Here is a 17,821-nt window from a genome sequence, read left to right as displayed (position 1 = left end):
TACGCAGCCTTACCCCTGCTTTTGCTGAAAGACTGTTTCCAGACTCAAACCCGTGACCACTTGGTCAATATGGAGCAACCTTACCCTCACAATGAAATGCTATTCAACCCCCCCCCCCCCACACACACACACAAAAGTTGACAGCTTCATGCAAGTACTGATGTAAACTGGCTGTCTAAAACCAGCCGCAGGTGTAGGGATTCTTCCCTACACCAGCATAATTAGCCATCAGGTAGGTGTAGGGATTCTTCCCTACACCAACAGCAGTCGTGGGGATTTAGATTAGTATTTGTTTTATTTGTTTTTATTATGTTTTATTCTTTATTGAGTTGTAATTCTAATTAGGATTCCTAGTTCAAATCTGAATCCTAATGTCCTAGTTTTGAGTCCTAGTCCTAGTTGGCATTCCTATTTCTATTTTGAGTCCTAGTCCTAGTTAGGATTTATATTTCATGTCCAGCCTTGAAGGCTATATAATGTAAGAGCTCCATTGAGCCCCCCACGATTTAATGAATAAGAAATTTGCTTTGTTGCATTCCACTGTCCTGAGATAGGCTGTGAAGGTGAGGCTGAGATAGCCTTCACGAGTTCACTGTCTCTCTCATTCGTGTGCATTCAGATTTGTTCAAGTTTGCTACTGCTGATTGTTTGAAGGTTCATGGTTCAGTTATCCAAATCTGCTACCAGTTCAAGGATCCATCCAATAACCAGCAAGTAAATCTCCATCCCCAAACCCTTCTGTTCCTAACCCTCTAAGCCAAACCCTAATATCCCTCCATCTCCAAACATCACTTCCATAACCTAAAACCTGCCCAGCCTGATTCCACCATTAGAAGCAGCCCAAACTTGGACAGAATCTCCCCCTCACTGTTTGGGAAACTCGATCCAAGCCCCTAGCCATAATACTCATTATAAACCCTAGATCCCTACGTTAATCTCCTTCTCAAACCCTAACCCTAACTTCACTATTTATCTAATTCCACCCTAGCCAATCCATTAAACCCTAGTAAATCCCGGTTCTGGTTCTAGTTGGCTTTATCCCCATCTAGGATTACATTAAGTACTGCACAACTTGGAAACATAAACAGTCAGAGCAAAGTCAGACCTTTTTCAGAAGAGTCTAAGACCAGATCTAATGTAAGGTTGGATCACGAAGGACCTAACCCCAGGCATGATCTTGTACACAATCAAATCAGGTTAATGAATCGCAGCAATATTCATAAATCAGGTCCTTAATCTGGGTTCAGAATTGAAGGTCAATTAAAGAACCAGAGCCAGACCCTGGATCAGCACCAAACCCCAATTGAGTGGCAGGGTCAGAATTTGAATACACCTTCAAATGGTCTCAACAGATCAGCAAATCTCGAAATCAAGTTTACACACTCAAAAATTGACCAAAGAAACAGAAAAGAGAGAAGATAGAAGATAGGAATAGGATAACTGGATTGAGTCTCTCACTCTCTCCCGGGCCTCTAACCCATAGGTATCTCACCCTCTCAAGGTATCTCACCTCTCAACTGAATCGCACAGCTTCATGAAGAAAACTTCAAATATTCATTACCTCAATCATCTCCAGCTAATGGCTATTACAAATATATTTCAAGTAAACCCAATAAAAGTCCTAATCTATCTAGGAAATTAAATCCTAACTAACCTTCAAATTTCAGATTACATTTAAGTTAACTAATAAAACCAAAACAGAAACAAATCCCAATAGAAACCTATCCAATAAAAGTAATTATAACAGCTGTAGGAGTACTCCACGGATTGGCAAATGAGTCTTCAATTTGTATTCACTAGCTGGCTGTGGGGCCCACTTGATCATGAAATATCCTCCCAATAGAGCTGATCGATATCTGTTCAATCCTGGAAAATAACCCCTTCATGACAGGCAGGTCAATCACTGATGACAGTCTCCAAATAAAACTAATCAATCACCTCATAATGTGCAGGAAATAGACTGCTCGATATAATAGGAAATAGAACAGAAAATATCTCCTTAAATAACTGATCGATCTCCTATGTTACGCTGCTGGTCGATACATCTTTTTGGGGCAGAAATCAATGGGTTTGAATAAACCCAGAAATTGGACCAGGTACATGCTGAAACCGATGGGCTTAACCAACACATAATATGGGCCAAGTTTTGGCTTATCTTGCAGCCACATCAATTGACCAAATCTACATCAAGATCATTCTAAACTCTTTTTTTTTCAATTTTTTCCTGATTTACATTTTTCTGATACTAGAAAATTTTTTAAGACTAGATCTTTTTCCTATTTACCATTTGCAGAAATTGATTATTAAACATAGTTCAAAAACTCGGAGAACTTTCGCCGAAATTTCAAATATTTTGGTAACTTCGAACCCCCTCCCTAGACAAAACATCATACGAAACGTTGAAACCCAACAGGCAATGTTTCGACTGAATTTTCTAAATTTCGTAAATTCGGTTATTTCATTTCGGTCTAAAAAAACACCGTTTCATCGAAATTTCATTTATTTTGATCATTTTGTTTCAGTATTTTGATCAGGCCTTTTGCACCCCAAAATGGCCAAGCAAAACTCATAGAAAAAATACAACGCTGGCGAAATTTCAAAGTTTCAGCTGTACCAACCTGGTCGAGACACTGAAACTAGACTAGTTTTTGAACTATGCTATTAAAACCAATAGAAATCAAAGATGGGTTATTCACTTGTGCAAGAAACACAAGAATCCTTTTATCATGTGAAGCACAGGTGCAGGTATGAGGATGTTAGCTTGTTCTTTGAATCTTCTTGAGAACCAATAGAAACACAAGAATCCTTTTATCTTCTGCATTCTTTTACTCAACTCCCCAGCAGGTTTCTTCCAAGCGGAACTACTTCCATGAATATTTCATTGATAGGGGAAAACAACAGGTTTGAAATTAAGAACCAGATCGACAACTAAATCTGTAGCTTTTTTGTTGTACAATTTTGTTTAAAAAATAAACCAGCAGACTGACTCAACTTAGTCCAACATTGTTCTTCCAATTCTGAGTACAATCGAGAAATCCACAAACTAACCATAATTAATCCTACAAACTGTTTTCCGAACAATACATTCTCCAAGGCAATAAAAAGAAAACCAGCAGGAAAAAATATTCTACAACAAAAACCATTGAGCATCTACTTACTTGAACATAATTCATAAGTGGGAGAGTCTTCCGCAGCATGAGGCAAACAACAACCTACCATTACACAGGAACTACAATAAGCATCCAGACACAACTACACCACACATTCCCAATAATAATAATAATAATTTTTATTTTTTTTTTAAAAAAGGATACCTTGCTGAAATACCCTGCCAGCAGGGTGCTATGAGGACGATTTGGTTCCAAGAAGGAGAAAAGTAAGTTCATTAGCTGTAATCACAAGGTAACCACAAAACTTAGAAAAACAATTTCCATAATTGAAAGAGCATGTGAACATGAAATATAAGAAACATATACCTCCTCGTCCTCTACCAAAGTCTTGAGGATGACATCAATTTCACAAGTAAATATCTCACAGGCAATGAAGGGAAACCTAAATCAAAAAAATAAAATATCATTAACTAAAAATGAAGCAGTACGTAGGGGGGAAACTACTTTGGATGGTTTTGCCAAATAAGACTGATCTTTGGTCAAGTCAGAGAACTGTACTTAAAAGCATGCTTGCTTTCAGCATCCGCTGGAGCTTCTTCCACAATATAGTGCAGCAACTGCTCCACCTGAGCTCTATCTCGCAGACTAAAAAAGTAAATGATAAAGCATATAAGAACAATTTCCAACCAATTTATTTAGAGGAAGTGAGGAATTAAAGTAATAAGGTATAAAGTACAGGCCCGTGTAGACTTTATCACTATGCTTTTCATTAGCCAAACATGGAATACAAGACAAATGTATCCATCTTGGCCCAATGGATTAATGCATCAGCAATCCAGAATTTTTTCGTGCTACTTAGAATGTAGTTAATCCATTGCCAAGAAAACAACAATAAAAATATGCAGTTGAAGATATATCAAATAGGTTAAAGAATTCCATGAGAAAAGGAGAGTGAAAAAAAACAGGAATATAGTTGCTGCCTGGGTAATACAGAACTGAATCAGGAAAGACACATTACAAGTTTATGAGACGACTGTTTAGAGCTTTGCATTCTTGGATGACTTCTTCCTCATCAAGTAGCTCTTCCAAAGTGAAGTTTTCCTTGTCTAAAACTGATTCCACCTATAAATCGGGGGGAGGGGGCGAGTATGTTATCACGCTAAAAGAATTTCAACAGAAAACATGCAAATCAAACTTATAATGCCCTGCAACTTTGGACAAACAACAAGGAAACCCTCAACGCATCAAATCCCTTAAGAAAACTGAAAATTAAAAGCTAATTTGGATAATGGATATGTATAAACAAAACCAGACAAGAACAAGCTTGGAAATGAAGAGTTCCCAAACTCTTCCTACAAGTCTAAAACTCAAACGCAAAGCCCAAACAGAATCTGCATAAAACAATACGTCTAGGTGTAATAGTATAACAAGCGAATTAATGATTCCCTTTGAAGTATACCAGCTTAGAAAAAGCATTCAGAATAATAAATAACCTAAGGACAAAGCGTTATAACTTAATTTTAAAAGCATTACTCAACAGCATTCTGAAGCAGGAAATTGCTCCATAATAAAACGAACTTTCTGCTCTATCCATCAAAAGTTAAAAATAGAATCAATTTATAAAGAAGAAATGCAGAATAAAAAATAATTGTCATCGAATACCAATTTGGCAGAAATTCACTTACAGGAGAAGAAGCAGAAAGAGCAGTCATACGCCAAAACATCTTGAAGGCGTATTATAGCCCAAAAAAAACTGGAGCTCGCAATGGCAGCTTGCAATACTTCTCTGACGAGAATGCAAACAGGAAATCTGCCAAAGTAGAGCAATAGAAACAATAAACAACACCTTTGAAGATTGGATTAGGAAAAGCCTACCAGCACAGAGGTGTTCGAAGACTGGACGAAGTTTGAAAAGCATAAAATATTGCCATACCTTTCTCTGTCAGACAGAGGGAAGGCCGACCCACAAAGATCGAAGCCCCAAAATCACTGCTGTAGCGTAGGAAATGCTGGTGGAGGTTGCAAGGGACGAGGAGGGTCAGAGCTCTTAAAAAATATTAATTAAGGGAAAATAAGAATTGGATAAGAGAGAGAATTATATAAATGGGGATGGATTATATCGAGGGATCTAGGGTTTTCACTACCATCCATTGGTCGATAAAATTTTAAGTATGTATAGTATCACTGGGTCAAGCTACTTAGTTTTTTTTTATGGGTAAAAAATTCCTTAATCATAATTCAGTTTAAATTTGTTCTCTTAAGTATTTTCTTAATCCCATTTGACCCGGTCTAGAGCCTGGACTGATCTGGGTTGGGTTATGAAACCATAGTCAGGAATCAAATAGGTCATCGTCGATTCCGATCTAAATTGGCTAGACTAAGTAGGAATCAATCGAAATCCAACCAAAATATATTGGAATCGGCCAGAATTGTTCACAATCGATTCGGATCAGAATGGACCGATCGATTATATTTCAATTCTTTTAAACAGTAGATTCGAGTGGACCTTATATGATTTAGAGGAGATGTTGGTAGCATTGGCATGTACCAAATGAAGTAATGCCAGAAAAATCCGATCTAAAATAGCTAATCCAATAAATCTGATCTTCATTTAGATCCGAGATGGCATCCTCCTAGCCAGAAGCTTATCCCTCGACAGTTATGTTGCTACTCTGATTCACTAGGCCTCATTTATTGCTTAATCATTTATGTGTTGGCCCCTAACTAAGCAACTAATGTTTTAGTTGATGATATTTTGAGCTTGTGTAACAGCTTTGTTTGCATTTACTTTTGTTATGTATCTCGCTCCTTGAACAGTGAAACCCATGTATGTCCTGGCTAAAGGGGCTGCTTTGACTTGTATATCTAAAATACCCTTTTTCATTGTATAGCCTACTTTCCTTAAAAGCAGTATAGACTTCTTTAGAGTTTTTTCTCCACCTTTCTTTTGATCCCTTCCCCCCTCCCTCCCTCATTTTTTTAATTTGACCGTTTCACCAACTATCTCTAATTTTGTGCACATCCCACTTTTAGAAAAAGCCTTGTCTTTGTGGTTCTAATATTTTTCACTTGGCAAATCAAATGTCAAATCAGGATTCTATCCATCGAGGCTTGTAAATATTCTTGGTTAAAGCATGTTTTGGCCAGTTACGATCGATTTCTCACCTATGCTAATCGATTATGGTTTGAATTGGAATTAGTTATGATCGATCAGAATCTTGATTTCGGGCTTTTAAACCCGGTTCACGGGTGTGCATGGCCACACACTCAAATGTCAAAAATAAAAGCTTTAATAATCTTTTAAAATTTTGTTGAACCAAAAAATTAAGGGGGATATTTTTTGTCCAAGAGAGTGGCCCCTTGCGCCAGTGCAAGGGCCAATGGGACTGCACACAAAAGTATAAACAGAGGCGGAATTTTCGCTTTTCATGGGGATGAGACAATCATTTCGCGGGGGTTTGCTTGGGCATAGGTGCCATGCTTCCAGACAGAGTCATTTTTCCAAAAAATAAAAAATAAATGTAAAAAGAAAATCAATTCTAAATTGATTGTTTTTGTTGTAATTTATTGCCTCACAACAAACTCTTGTAACCTCTTTTAACCAGAATATTGGTTAGGTTAGTGTTTTCAAATTTTTTTTTTCTCTTCATTACCAATCTTTGTTCTTTCACCATTTAATTTGCTAAACCCCATATGAAGGCTAGGTTGTTGAAAGTGAAATAGTTTGGTGATCCAATATGATCCTTGATTAAACCTAATATATGTTGAAATTGCAAAAAGGGTTGTTCGGATGAAAGCACATTGCCGCCTTCCTCCTCCGCACCAAAATGCTCACCTCCATTACCATTGGATTCGACCTTTGCATCGTCACCACCAGGGCCTATCAGACGTCGATGAATCCAAGCTTAACCTGCTCCACTTGAACTTCGCATATTGGTGAATAACATCTTCTTAGCTTGGCAAAACCAGCTCGAGGCATTCCATCTAACTTAGCTAGTTGCATTAGCCTTCAGTTGCTTAATTTATCTCACAATGCGCTCACTGGGTGCATTCCTCCTACTTTGTTTCGTCGTTGGAATCTAATGAAGCTTCTCTTGATACATAATGACACATCCGGTTTGATTTCGACGAAGGTGGTCAACTGCAACTTTCTTGTTTGTCTCACAATGTGCTCACTAGGAGCATTCCTCCTACTTTGTTTCATCATCAAAATCTAACAAAGCTTCTCTTGATACATAATGACACATTCGGTTCGATTATGACGAAGTGGTCAACTGCAACTGTATTGTTTGGTTGCAACTCGAAAATAGTAGGATAGACAAAGAGATCCCTAAGCAGTTCAGAGGTCTTGGGAGCATCAATCTCTTTGACCTTTAAGGGAGTAGGGCAATTGGGTCCATCCTAAATGAGATTCAAAACTACAAAATTGCAGATGTTGGGCCTCAATTACAACTCACTTGAAAGGAGTTCTGCCTAACTCAATATCCTCTCATACTTTCTTTCATGTCTTAGATGTTACCTCAAACTATTTCATTAGTCTCATTCCAGCAAGCATTGTCCGTCTTACTTTACTAACCAAGCTCACTCTCAACAAAAACTCATTATCTGGCACTCAACTTACTATTCAGATCTCCAATATATTGATTTTATAGCAATGGGATCTTTGGTCATATCCCACAGATGCGAGTGCAGGATACACAACATCCCTTTAAGCTAACCATTGTGTCAATGATTTCAATTATAACAAGCTTTCAGGATCTCTTCACCAAATGAATTCAACCCAAGTTCGAATCCTATAAGATTGGAGGAAAGTTCTAACCCACCAACAACAATTGTAGTCCCAAAAATGATCTTCGATTTGCTTTGAGTGCTCTGTTCGGACTCTGAATCTGCAAGTGAGTCTTTGTGACCCGTCGGAGTCTTATACCCTTCTATCTACAAAGTCGAATCGCAAACATCAAAGCATCGAAGAGGTTGCCAATGGAGGGGTGAATTGCAGTGGGAAATGGGGAGAGTGGGGGAGGAGAAGTTGCATTTCAGGAACAAATTTAAATCATTAACCACCTAAATAGTTGATACATCATCTTATATAAGCAAAAATATATGGCTACAAATACTTCTTAGTAACAAATAGACGTGACCAAAAAAAAAAAAGAGGAGATGCACCCATATTTAGAAACGATTGACAACTTAAAGTGGGAGGAAAATGCCATGTTAAATTTGGGTCTTTATAGATGTCACTATGCCTAGTGACGTATAACGCTTAACTATTTGCCACTTAACATGTTTGTCCATGTGAAGTAGGACCCCACATGCATCTCAATGGCCAAATTTTAGTCCAAAGAAGGCAAGGAAAGTTGAAACTATCATTCAAAGTTTTGGTAAAATTACCAAAGCGCCATCAAATGGACATGAATATAAAATACAAAATGGCATATTTTTTAATTTTAGCTACTTCCTCTACTCACATTAAGCTGAAATTGTACCAATTAGATGCTTGTTTGGCCCTTTATCACATGGACCAACCCATTTGTTGCCATGTGGCAACTAGTCTTCATTAGGCATAGTGACAGGAAAGAAAAATCCTTAAAAAATTCCATGCTTCTTTTCTTTTTATTTCCTTCGATTTTAGGCTACATTTGTTTTAGGGTAATTTAAAATGAGAGGAAATTAACATGAAGGAGTGTCATAATGTATATTTTCATTTATTTATCAAAATACAAAAATAAGGATACAAAGTCTAACAAGAATGTGGAATCAGTGGATATATCCTCTACAACTATTTATCTCCGCAAAAAAGAAAAAAAATCCATATTGGATTGGAGTTGGTTTGGAGAAAAGTTGGGAAAAATAAGCGAATAGTGTAAGATATTTCTAGTGGGCTTAGCATGGTCCTTGTTTTGGTTTACAAAACCTTGTTAGTGAAGTATTGACTATTGTTGGGGTGGCTTTATGCATATATGTGACCTGATTCTAATATTTAATGAAAAACGAGGTATTGTTTCTTTTTATAGGGTTGGTCCCTACCTCCACTTTTTTATAAAGTTAGTATTAATCCATTAGACGCATGATTAAGAAATCTTAGAGTTGAGAAGAGCGAAGAGAATAGACCAAACCAACGACCGTCATAGATAAGAGAGCATTTGTGTAGATAGTCTTCTCCTACCATGGATCCAGGTAACTAAAACATTCGTCTATATGTATGGATTTGTAGGATTGTATAATCTTTGTTGTAGTAGAAAAGTGTTTGGACGATGTCCCGACCTTTGGACAACGACAGATCTGCAAGACTCAAAGAGGAAGAACACCTAAGATGACCAGAGTTGACTCCAGAGGGGACTCTCTGATGCCTAAGCCAATTATTTGACAACAATTAAGAATAACAGAGCAAAATCACACAACTTAGAGTTTGATCCATACCTGTTTGATTGCGGTCTTATTTATACTATGTTACCTTGAGGCGTGAGACGGTGATCTTAGTCCTTTGTTAGTACATTGTCTTCCCCAAGTAAGTGGTTTCCTTGTGGGAGATGGGATATACATGGAGAATCCTGTTATGGGAGGTTTCCATACATGGTGACGTCTTAGCGGTTCCCTTTCCTTGTTGGGAGTCCTAACCAAGCAAGATAGGTCTCCTTAGGTCATTGAGATATAATAGGATTAGTTTCCTAGTAGGAGTAAGATATGGATGCTAGGTGCCTGATTTGGAGTATGTCTCTATTTGGGAAGTCGTGATAACACATGACAGTGTATATCGTCGATCTCCCCCCGAGATTCTTGCAAGCCACGTGTCAAGCATTCACTGGACGACTCATATTATCGTATCAATCTCCATGTTGTTGTATTATATGCACTTTTCTATCAAATATGTCACCGATATTTTGATCCAACGAATTGGATCCCAAAATTACAGTCATTGCGAATAATTTGAGAGCTTGAAATCTTTACAAGGTTTCCCTTTTTTTTTGGTAAATGGCATCAAAGGTACCTAACGTTTTGTGAAATTGTAGTAAAAGTGCCTAACGTTTCATATATTGTGTTTGGGATACCTAAACAAAGATAACATTAACCAAATTAATAGTTTTTTTTTTTTATTTCCAATTTTTTCCCTTAATATACCCTATCTATTCTTCTTTTGTAAACCCATAAACGATTCATCTTCCATCTCCGTTATGAAACTCCTCATCCATCACTCTTCGACCCCCAACTCCCACCTCAACGATTCTTCACCCCCACCCCACCTCTACTACTCTTCTTCCCCATCGCCCCCATCCCACACCTCCTCTATTGTATGAAACAATGCCATGTGTTGCTTTTTGACACAGGAAGGATGAAACTTAAACTATTGTGATATGTGGTGGTTCAATAGCTATGGAAAATATGAGGCGCCATGTTGTTCTTAGAAACACTCTTAATCCTCAAATTTAATCAATCATAAATGTATGATTTGTTTTTGTTTATGAGACAATGTTCATGTACCATAAGATCATACAATCTATGGTACTTGTGTCTTTTCAACAATGGAAAGTAGGCCTATTGAGAAGACTTGTATCATGCTCTTTCAAACGAAAATGTTAAAGCATAACAAAAACTAATGAGAAAACTTACCACCTCAAATAAATGGCTTATAATAGTAAGGAGAGATGGGAGTGGGGCAGTACAGGAGAGATGGAGGTGGGGGCGGTACAAGGGAGATGGGGGTGGGGTGGTATAGAGGAGTGATGGAGTGAGGTGGAGAATAAAAATAGTAGTAGTTGGGGTGGAGCGACTCCCAAAATCCATCAAACAGAGAGAAGTGGTGAGGATACCCACTGTGTGCGTATGTGTGTCTTTTCTCTTCTCCATCAACACCTCAATCACCTCACAGTGATGGCCAAGAACAACTTCGTGTTCTCCTCTCTGTTCTTTAACTTTGCTGTTTTATTTGGTTTAGTATGATTCTCTGTTTCGTTTAATTTCTTGGTCCAATCCAACTGAGCTACTTAAGAATGTAAAGGGGCGGAGTTGTGGAGGAAGGTTGTATGGCCAGATGGAGTTGAGGGTAAGTGGTTTGGGGTCATAGCGGGGCTGAGATTGAAGCAGGGGTGGGGGTTTGGAGAAGGAACGCAGGGAGGGGGAGACAGGGAGGGTGGGGCATAGTGATGGGTTGGATTACAACAAGGGTTAAGCCATTAAGGGCTGGTTGGAGATTGGGTTACTACAGGGGTGGGGGTGGTGGGCTTGGAGGTGAAGGAGGAGGAGGAGGAGGAGGAGGAGGAGGAAGAAGAAGACGAATAAAAAAGAGGAGGGAGACCAGGGACGGTATGTAGGATTGTGGCCCCGCTAGGTTTTTATATTAAAATATAAAAAAAAATTATTAGGGTAAAATTGAAAGTATAAAAAAAATTTGAATAACTAATTAAGGAGAAAGTTTTCATACACAATACAGCCGTGTATGTGAGAGGGTCTCTCACAAAGAGTTGGAAAAGTCATAAATCCCCACCCATTAATTAATGCCTTGAAACTTCCACCCTCTCACATACACGGTTTACACGACCGTGTATGAAAACTTTTCCCACTAATTAATTATAATTCAATTTAAGTACCCCAAACACAATATATGAAACATTGGGTATCCAATCTACAATTTATCAAAACGTTAGATACCCTAGGTGTTATTTACTTCTTTTTTTTTTTGACAGAACAGATTATTTTCTTTGTCCCGAAATTTTGAAACATAAATGCTTAATTCCTAACTTAATTTGAATTCAACTTTTTATTTGATCGTTTGTTTTTTTTTTTTAATCAATTAAGGACGAATGATCCTTGCATTGGCGGTGTGGGTTACACCTTTTCACAATTTATTATTATTTCTATGTGGAGATAAATAAAAGAATCCAGCCTTACTTTCAGCCCCAACACGCATGATAGGATCAAAAGGTAGTTCTCAAGGATTCTCAAAGTCAAACATGGTGACGGTCTGTCCAAGTACTTGGGTCTGCCCATGCACTTTGATGTTTCAAAGAAGGAAGTTTTTAATGATATCAAGGAAAAGACCCTAGGTAAACTTCAAGGGTGGAAAAAGAAGTTGTTGTCTCATGCAGGGAAAGAGGTTTTACTGAAGGCAGCAGTGGCACCAATGGCGAATTATGCTTGTTCTCACTTTAAACTTCCATTATCATTTCATGATTCGGTGAGGAAAGCTTCTTCTAGGTTCTATTGGGGTGATTCGAAAGACAGGTATAAGATCCACTGGATGTCTTGGCAATGACTTTGTAGGCCAAAATCAAGGGGTGGATTAGGTTTCAAAGATACAAAGCTTCAAAACCGAGCATTACTCGCAAAAGCAACCTGGAGGTTATGGACGTCATCGGACTCACAGTGGGCAAAATTTCTAAAGGCTATCTATTTTCCTCACTGTGATTTTATGCAGGCGAAGATAGGAAACCTCCCCTCTTGGGGATGGATGAGTCTTTTAGTGGGCCGAGATGTTCTATTGGAAGGCCTAGTGTGGAAAGTGGGTGATGGTGCAAATATTGATATTTGGGCGGATAGGTGGATCCCAACTTTGCCGGATTCCAAGTTACAATACCCGAAACCAGATGAATGTGCAATCTTGGTTATAGCATACCTCATTGATCCAGTGACTCGAAGATGGAGGGTAGGCTTGCTCCAATCGGCTTTTCACCCTTCAGAGGTCGAAGCTATCCTGCAAATCCCACTTAGTTTGTTTCCTGGGGAGGATAAGAGGACCTGGGGGGCGGCTAGAGATGGTCGTTTCACAGTCAAATCCGCCTATCACCTGCTTGCAAGGAAGGAGGAGGAGGATATTAGGGCCAGTGCTTCAACATCTAGGACTCGACAATGGGAGCTGATTCCAGATTCAGTATGGAATCGTATATGGGCAATCCAGATGCTGCCGAAGATCAAAAGTTTTCTTTGGAGAACCTGCAATGACGCCTTGGCCACTGGTGCTGGTTTGGTGTCCCACAAAGTTCAAGTAGATCCAATTTGTTTGAGATGTGGTGCAACCTCAGAAACAGGAGACCATATACTGCTCGACTGCCCTTTTGCGAGAAGTGTATGGTTTGGATGCTCTCTGCAGCTCTCCCCGCCTAGAGATACACCTTGGCTAGCTGATTGGATCCAGAGCTGGGATGTTTGGTTTCGACAGGACAAGAGGAAAGCCCGTGAATCACTTGCAAGAGCCTCTTTTATATGCTGGCACCTGTGGAGAGTGCGAAATGAGATGGCATTCAACGGTAAGGCATGGACACCTACTGAGGTTATTATGGTCGCAGAGAAGGCTTACCTAGAATTCGCAACGGCAACACTGAAGCCGAGTTTGCAAACTCCATTCGTGGCTGATGGTACTCCCCAGACTTGTCACCATTGGGAACCCCCGCCAGTGGGAGTGGTCAAAGTGAATTGTGATGCAGCGCTGCCAAAAGATAAAGCAAAGGGTGGATTAGGCGTGATTTTTCGAGATCATTCTGGAGCACAATGCAAGGCGCTGTCCATCCCTCAGCGCTTTGGATCCATTATCCAAGGGGAGGTTCTTGTAATTCGCAGTGCCCTGATTGCATCTTTGGAGTTGGGTATTGTGAATATCCTTGTTGAGACTGATATTAAGGATGCAATGTCGTTTATCGACGGTAGAAAAGCACCAATGGTGGAGGTGGAGGACCTAATTGCTGATGTTCACAGGCTTTTATCTTCTTTCTCCTCTGTTTTATTTTCATTTGTTCTAAGGGTTATGAATGTTATCTCAGATGCCCTGGCTAGGAAGGCCCTATCTCTTGCGTGTGTGACAGATTGGCCGAATTCCATTCGATGGCTTCACGATCTCTGTGTGAGCGAAGCTACTGGTTGTACTCCCCCCCCCCATCAGTAATATCCCTGTTTACCAAAAAAAAGATAAATAAAAGACTAAGTAAATTAGTGTTCCGTACAAGTGATTAGAGCTATTTTACCCCATAATTTAATCCTAAATTAAATTCTTTCCAAATTGTTCTCAAATTGGTAAATTGCGAGTGGACCATAAAGAAAGTCAAAACAATATATATCGCCATTTTAAGAGAATGAGTGGTTGGGATAATTCCAATGAGATGGACACTACTGAATTGTTGTGCATCCATCAGTGATGCTTTACCATATTTTTTTTGGTAGAACTAATGCTTTACAATAGAAAAGGATGCAAAGCAAGGTAGACGTACCACGTCGTACTAGGGGACCATACAGGCATGCAAGTCTTTTTTTATGTTTTTTGGGTAAAGATACAGGTCGTGCCTACTAAAATGGACCCATACGTAAGTATTTTTGTTTGTTGTGTTTTTAACTGTTGTATGGAACCATGTATATGTTTATTGGGAAAATTCCTCGGCATACCCTCTCACATCCCACCCACTGATGAGACTGGATCAGGTTCTCGTATCCCACACAGATGGAATCTAAGAGAATGAGTAGATTTCATCTCTCCGAGATTTGGCATACAAAAATGGTTCTTGTACGAGAATTTGAACCATTTTCCCCATTGATCCCACATTTTTTTTTCTTCTCATTATTAAAATCCGCTGTCTATATGATGATTCGATTCCTCACCCTCTCATTGGTGGAAAATTGCTCTCTGACGTTGTAGCAGTGATCCCTCTCCCATATTTATTACTTATTAGTAAGAAGTTAGCACATAAACTAGTATATCAATGTTAATTTAGAGTTGGAACCGAAATCCTGATTGTTAAAATCTGGTTTAATTTTGTTTCTAGAGAATGAAATTCATTCCATTTGGGTTGTTTTAATTTAAAAAAAAAAAGATGTCCATTTTGCAACAAATCAAACTTTGTAATTGACTGAAGTGTAACCTCCCAAATATAACCCAAAACAAATTTAAATCATACTAAAAACCCTACAATCAAGTGTCCTTATTGAGTAGTGTGAAATTACCTAATATGGATTTGGGAGAAAGAATGCATCTCGAGCGTGTCAAACACGTCGCCCTTGCAACCTGACACAGGGGTGCATGAAAAGACCACAACACCCTTGATCATTTATGGGGTTCTAGGGGGTGCAACGATCATTTCACACACCATTGTGTTAGGGCACAAGAGTGGCGTGTGCTGCGCGATCAAATGGCATTCTCTTTCCCTATGGGTTTTTATGTTGAGTTATGTAAAAAGAATTGAAAGGCACAAGATTTTTGTTTTAACAAAACAAAAGGTATAATGACATTGCGTACTGTATCGTGAATCATGATCATGAGGTTGTAGTTTTCTTTCAATTCCATTTGTTTCCATGGGTGCTGCACGTTATGATGAATAAAACACCCCTTTCCCCACACGGGTTTAGGGGTTTCTTGCACCGAAAAAGAAAAAAAGATTTGAACTCAATTAAAGGAATTGAATAAAACCGAAACTAACGCCAGATTTGGTATGATTTCCAATTTCATTTTGGATTTGATTTCATAAAATAGTCAACAAATACATTTTTGGTCAAAATATTTAAATTATTTTGATTGCATCAATTTGAAAAATTTCAAGAATAAGAAATGCCTTTGGTAGTTCAATTTTTGAGAATAAATTCTCTATATTTTCTTGGGAGAGGGTGGTGGTGGCAGGGCTGGTGTTAAGAAGGAGGTGATGGTGGGCATTACAATGGTGAGACTAAAGAAGGGTGGTATTTTATTTTAAACATGAAATTATTGCTTTACCCATCAAATTAACTATGTGATCATTACAGGGCAAGAATGAAATCAATTTCAATTCCAAAATTGAAACAATTCCTCAGCTATTTTGAAATTTCTATTTCATTGAAATAAAGTGCAAAAATCAAACCTAACAAATTTTTAAATAGAAATTATATTAAATCAGGTCTAATTTGATTTGGTTTCAATTTGAGGTTAAGAAAATTATTCAATTTTAATTAAGAACAAAAAACGCTACCTGGTCACGTGGCCTATATGACTTCTACGTTGACACATAGAAGCGTGTGAATTTTCTCCCCATAGAAAGACGAAACATCCCATCCAATGCGTACACGTGGGTTCCCATTGGCTAACGTGTGCGTGCAGACTCTAGAAGCCCTGACTTTGATCTTTTTCCCTATACTAATAACTAATTGGAGAGAGATTGTATTTTATACCAAACTAATTGAATTTAGCTAGTCTTCGGGGAGCCCAGCACGCCCAAGGTGCTGTTAGCCGTTGGGCTATGCCACACACATCCCTAGGCATGCATAGAGATGTGTGCATCACAGCTCAACCGCTAAATACCCCCTGGGCATTGGACTCCCTAGAGACGATCCCGATGGTTCTAATACGAACCTACCGAAACTGAAACCGTACCGATTGACACCGTAGTGCTGGAACGCTCCACGCTCCATCCTCCACCCGACACCCGATGGGTTTCGTATAATATTTAAATCGATAATAGTCTTTGACGTCACAATGCACTCTGGTTGGCAATCCGCAATTTAGCATTTATAAGGTGGATCCGCAACAAGTCGGTGCCTACCGTTGATCCGGTTGATGAATGATGGAACCATTGGAATTTGGAATACCTTCCGATGTCTCTCAACCCTTACATGGGCAGTCAACCATTTGGAAGTCAAGATTCAAGACTGCATCAAAATACACCACGTGGATATCCCCTTCACTTTGCTGTAGCTGATATCCACTACGCCACCTACTGACAACTGTCGTGTTGGCTGAAGCTCGCGCGCTCGTCGACCGTTTCTTTACGGCTCTCTCTCTCTTCTGGCCCCCACTCGCTTCTGTTCTCCTTCTTTTTCTTCTCTTTTCATCCATCGACCTCTCCAGTGTCTGGAGTGGTGGTTGATCGAAGAAAGAAGACCAGCTTCAAATCGGAAGCCAGAAGTCTGATTTCTTTTATTTATTTTTTGTAAAAGAATCACAAACCTAGATCGAGATTGCGTTCTTTGCCCTAGAATTTGATCGGTTGCTGTGGTTCTGATTCGGAGTTCTGGTATAATTTATTTATAAGTTGGTGAATCGAAAGTGTTTAATTTCTCATCTGGGTGGACGTGGACGGTTCTTTGTTTTTTTTCTGAATCAGGGGTTCGTTACCGATTCGTTTCCTCGTCTGTGTAGGATTTTGGAGGAAGTTGCCGTTGTCTCCCTCAGTCCCTCTTCTAAGTAGAACTAGTGGGTTAAGGTACGCTGTTGGATATTTTGTTTCCCCCTTTCGTAAAGCAGTTGTAATCGAGATTCTCCTGGTTCGTGGAGAATTCGGTGGTTATACGCAGCACTGGAAACTCAGTGCCTTTAACTAAAATGCCTGAGTCATTTTCGGTAATCAGGATCTGGAGTTGGATATTCTGAGAACCAATGTATTTAAGGCCTTGAGCAGATAAGGAGTTCGATTTTTCCTCTTGGAATAAGCATTCTGGTTGCACATTACTGTCTATCTGGCTCCATGGGCGTTACCGGGATATAACAGTTGAAGTTTGCTGAAGCAATGAATGCGAGCCATCCTTCTGTGCATCCTATAGAAGCTCCTCCTCTTACTGACGCCGCAAACAATGCACCCAGACCAAGGATGAAGGATATCCAAGGAATGCCTGGCACGGCTGGTGGTCTCGTCTTACGGTTGTGCCAGTTTTTGTTCGCAGTTGCAGCAGTTTGTGTCATGGCTTCCACCAGTGATTTCACCACTGTCACAGCTTTCTGGTAACGAACTCCTTGGTTCCTGTTTACTCGTTCTCTTTATAATTCATAA

The 17,821-nt window shown here is 39.2% G+C and overlaps 2 protein-coding genes across 2 annotated transcripts in view; one reads left to right on the top strand and one right to left on the bottom strand.

Moving 5' to 3' along the window:
* LOC122653827 (serine/threonine-protein phosphatase 6 regulatory subunit 2-like) overlaps positions 1 to 4,940 on the bottom strand; it is a 38,868-nt gene extending 33,928 nt beyond the window's left edge. The window contains exons 1-6 of the mRNA XM_043847777.1: positions 4,796 to 4,940; positions 4,129 to 4,232; positions 3,669 to 3,755; positions 3,477 to 3,552; positions 3,315 to 3,389; positions 3,159 to 3,212 (exon numbers count right to left, since the gene is read on the bottom strand). Of these exons, the coding sequence (XP_043703712.1) occupies positions 3,159 to 3,212; positions 3,315 to 3,389; positions 3,477 to 3,552; positions 3,669 to 3,755; positions 4,129 to 4,232; positions 4,796 to 4,834 (435 nt within the window). The 5' untranslated portion in view covers positions 4,835 to 4,940. The remainder of the gene's footprint in view (positions 1 to 3,158; positions 3,213 to 3,314; positions 3,390 to 3,476; positions 3,553 to 3,668; positions 3,756 to 4,128; positions 4,233 to 4,795) is intronic.
* A 12,317-nt stretch (positions 4,941 to 17,257) lies between these two features.
* Positions 17,258 to 17,821, top strand: part of LOC122653828 (CASP-like protein 5A1) — a 53,642-nt gene continuing 53,078 nt past the window's right edge. The window contains exon 1 of the mRNA XM_043847778.1: positions 17,258 to 17,772. Coding sequence (XP_043703713.1) covers positions 17,561 to 17,772 — 212 coding nt within the window. The 5' untranslated portion in view covers positions 17,258 to 17,560. The remainder of the gene's footprint in view (positions 17,773 to 17,821) is intronic.

The sequence above is a fragment of the Telopea speciosissima genome, chromosome 3 (assembly GCF_018873765.1).
Source record: "Telopea speciosissima isolate NSW1024214 ecotype Mountain lineage chromosome 3, Tspe_v1, whole genome shotgun sequence".
Classification (NCBI taxonomy): Eukaryota; Viridiplantae; Streptophyta; class Magnoliopsida; order Proteales; family Proteaceae; genus Telopea; species Telopea speciosissima.
This window is presented reverse-complemented; position numbering and strand designations above follow the sequence as displayed.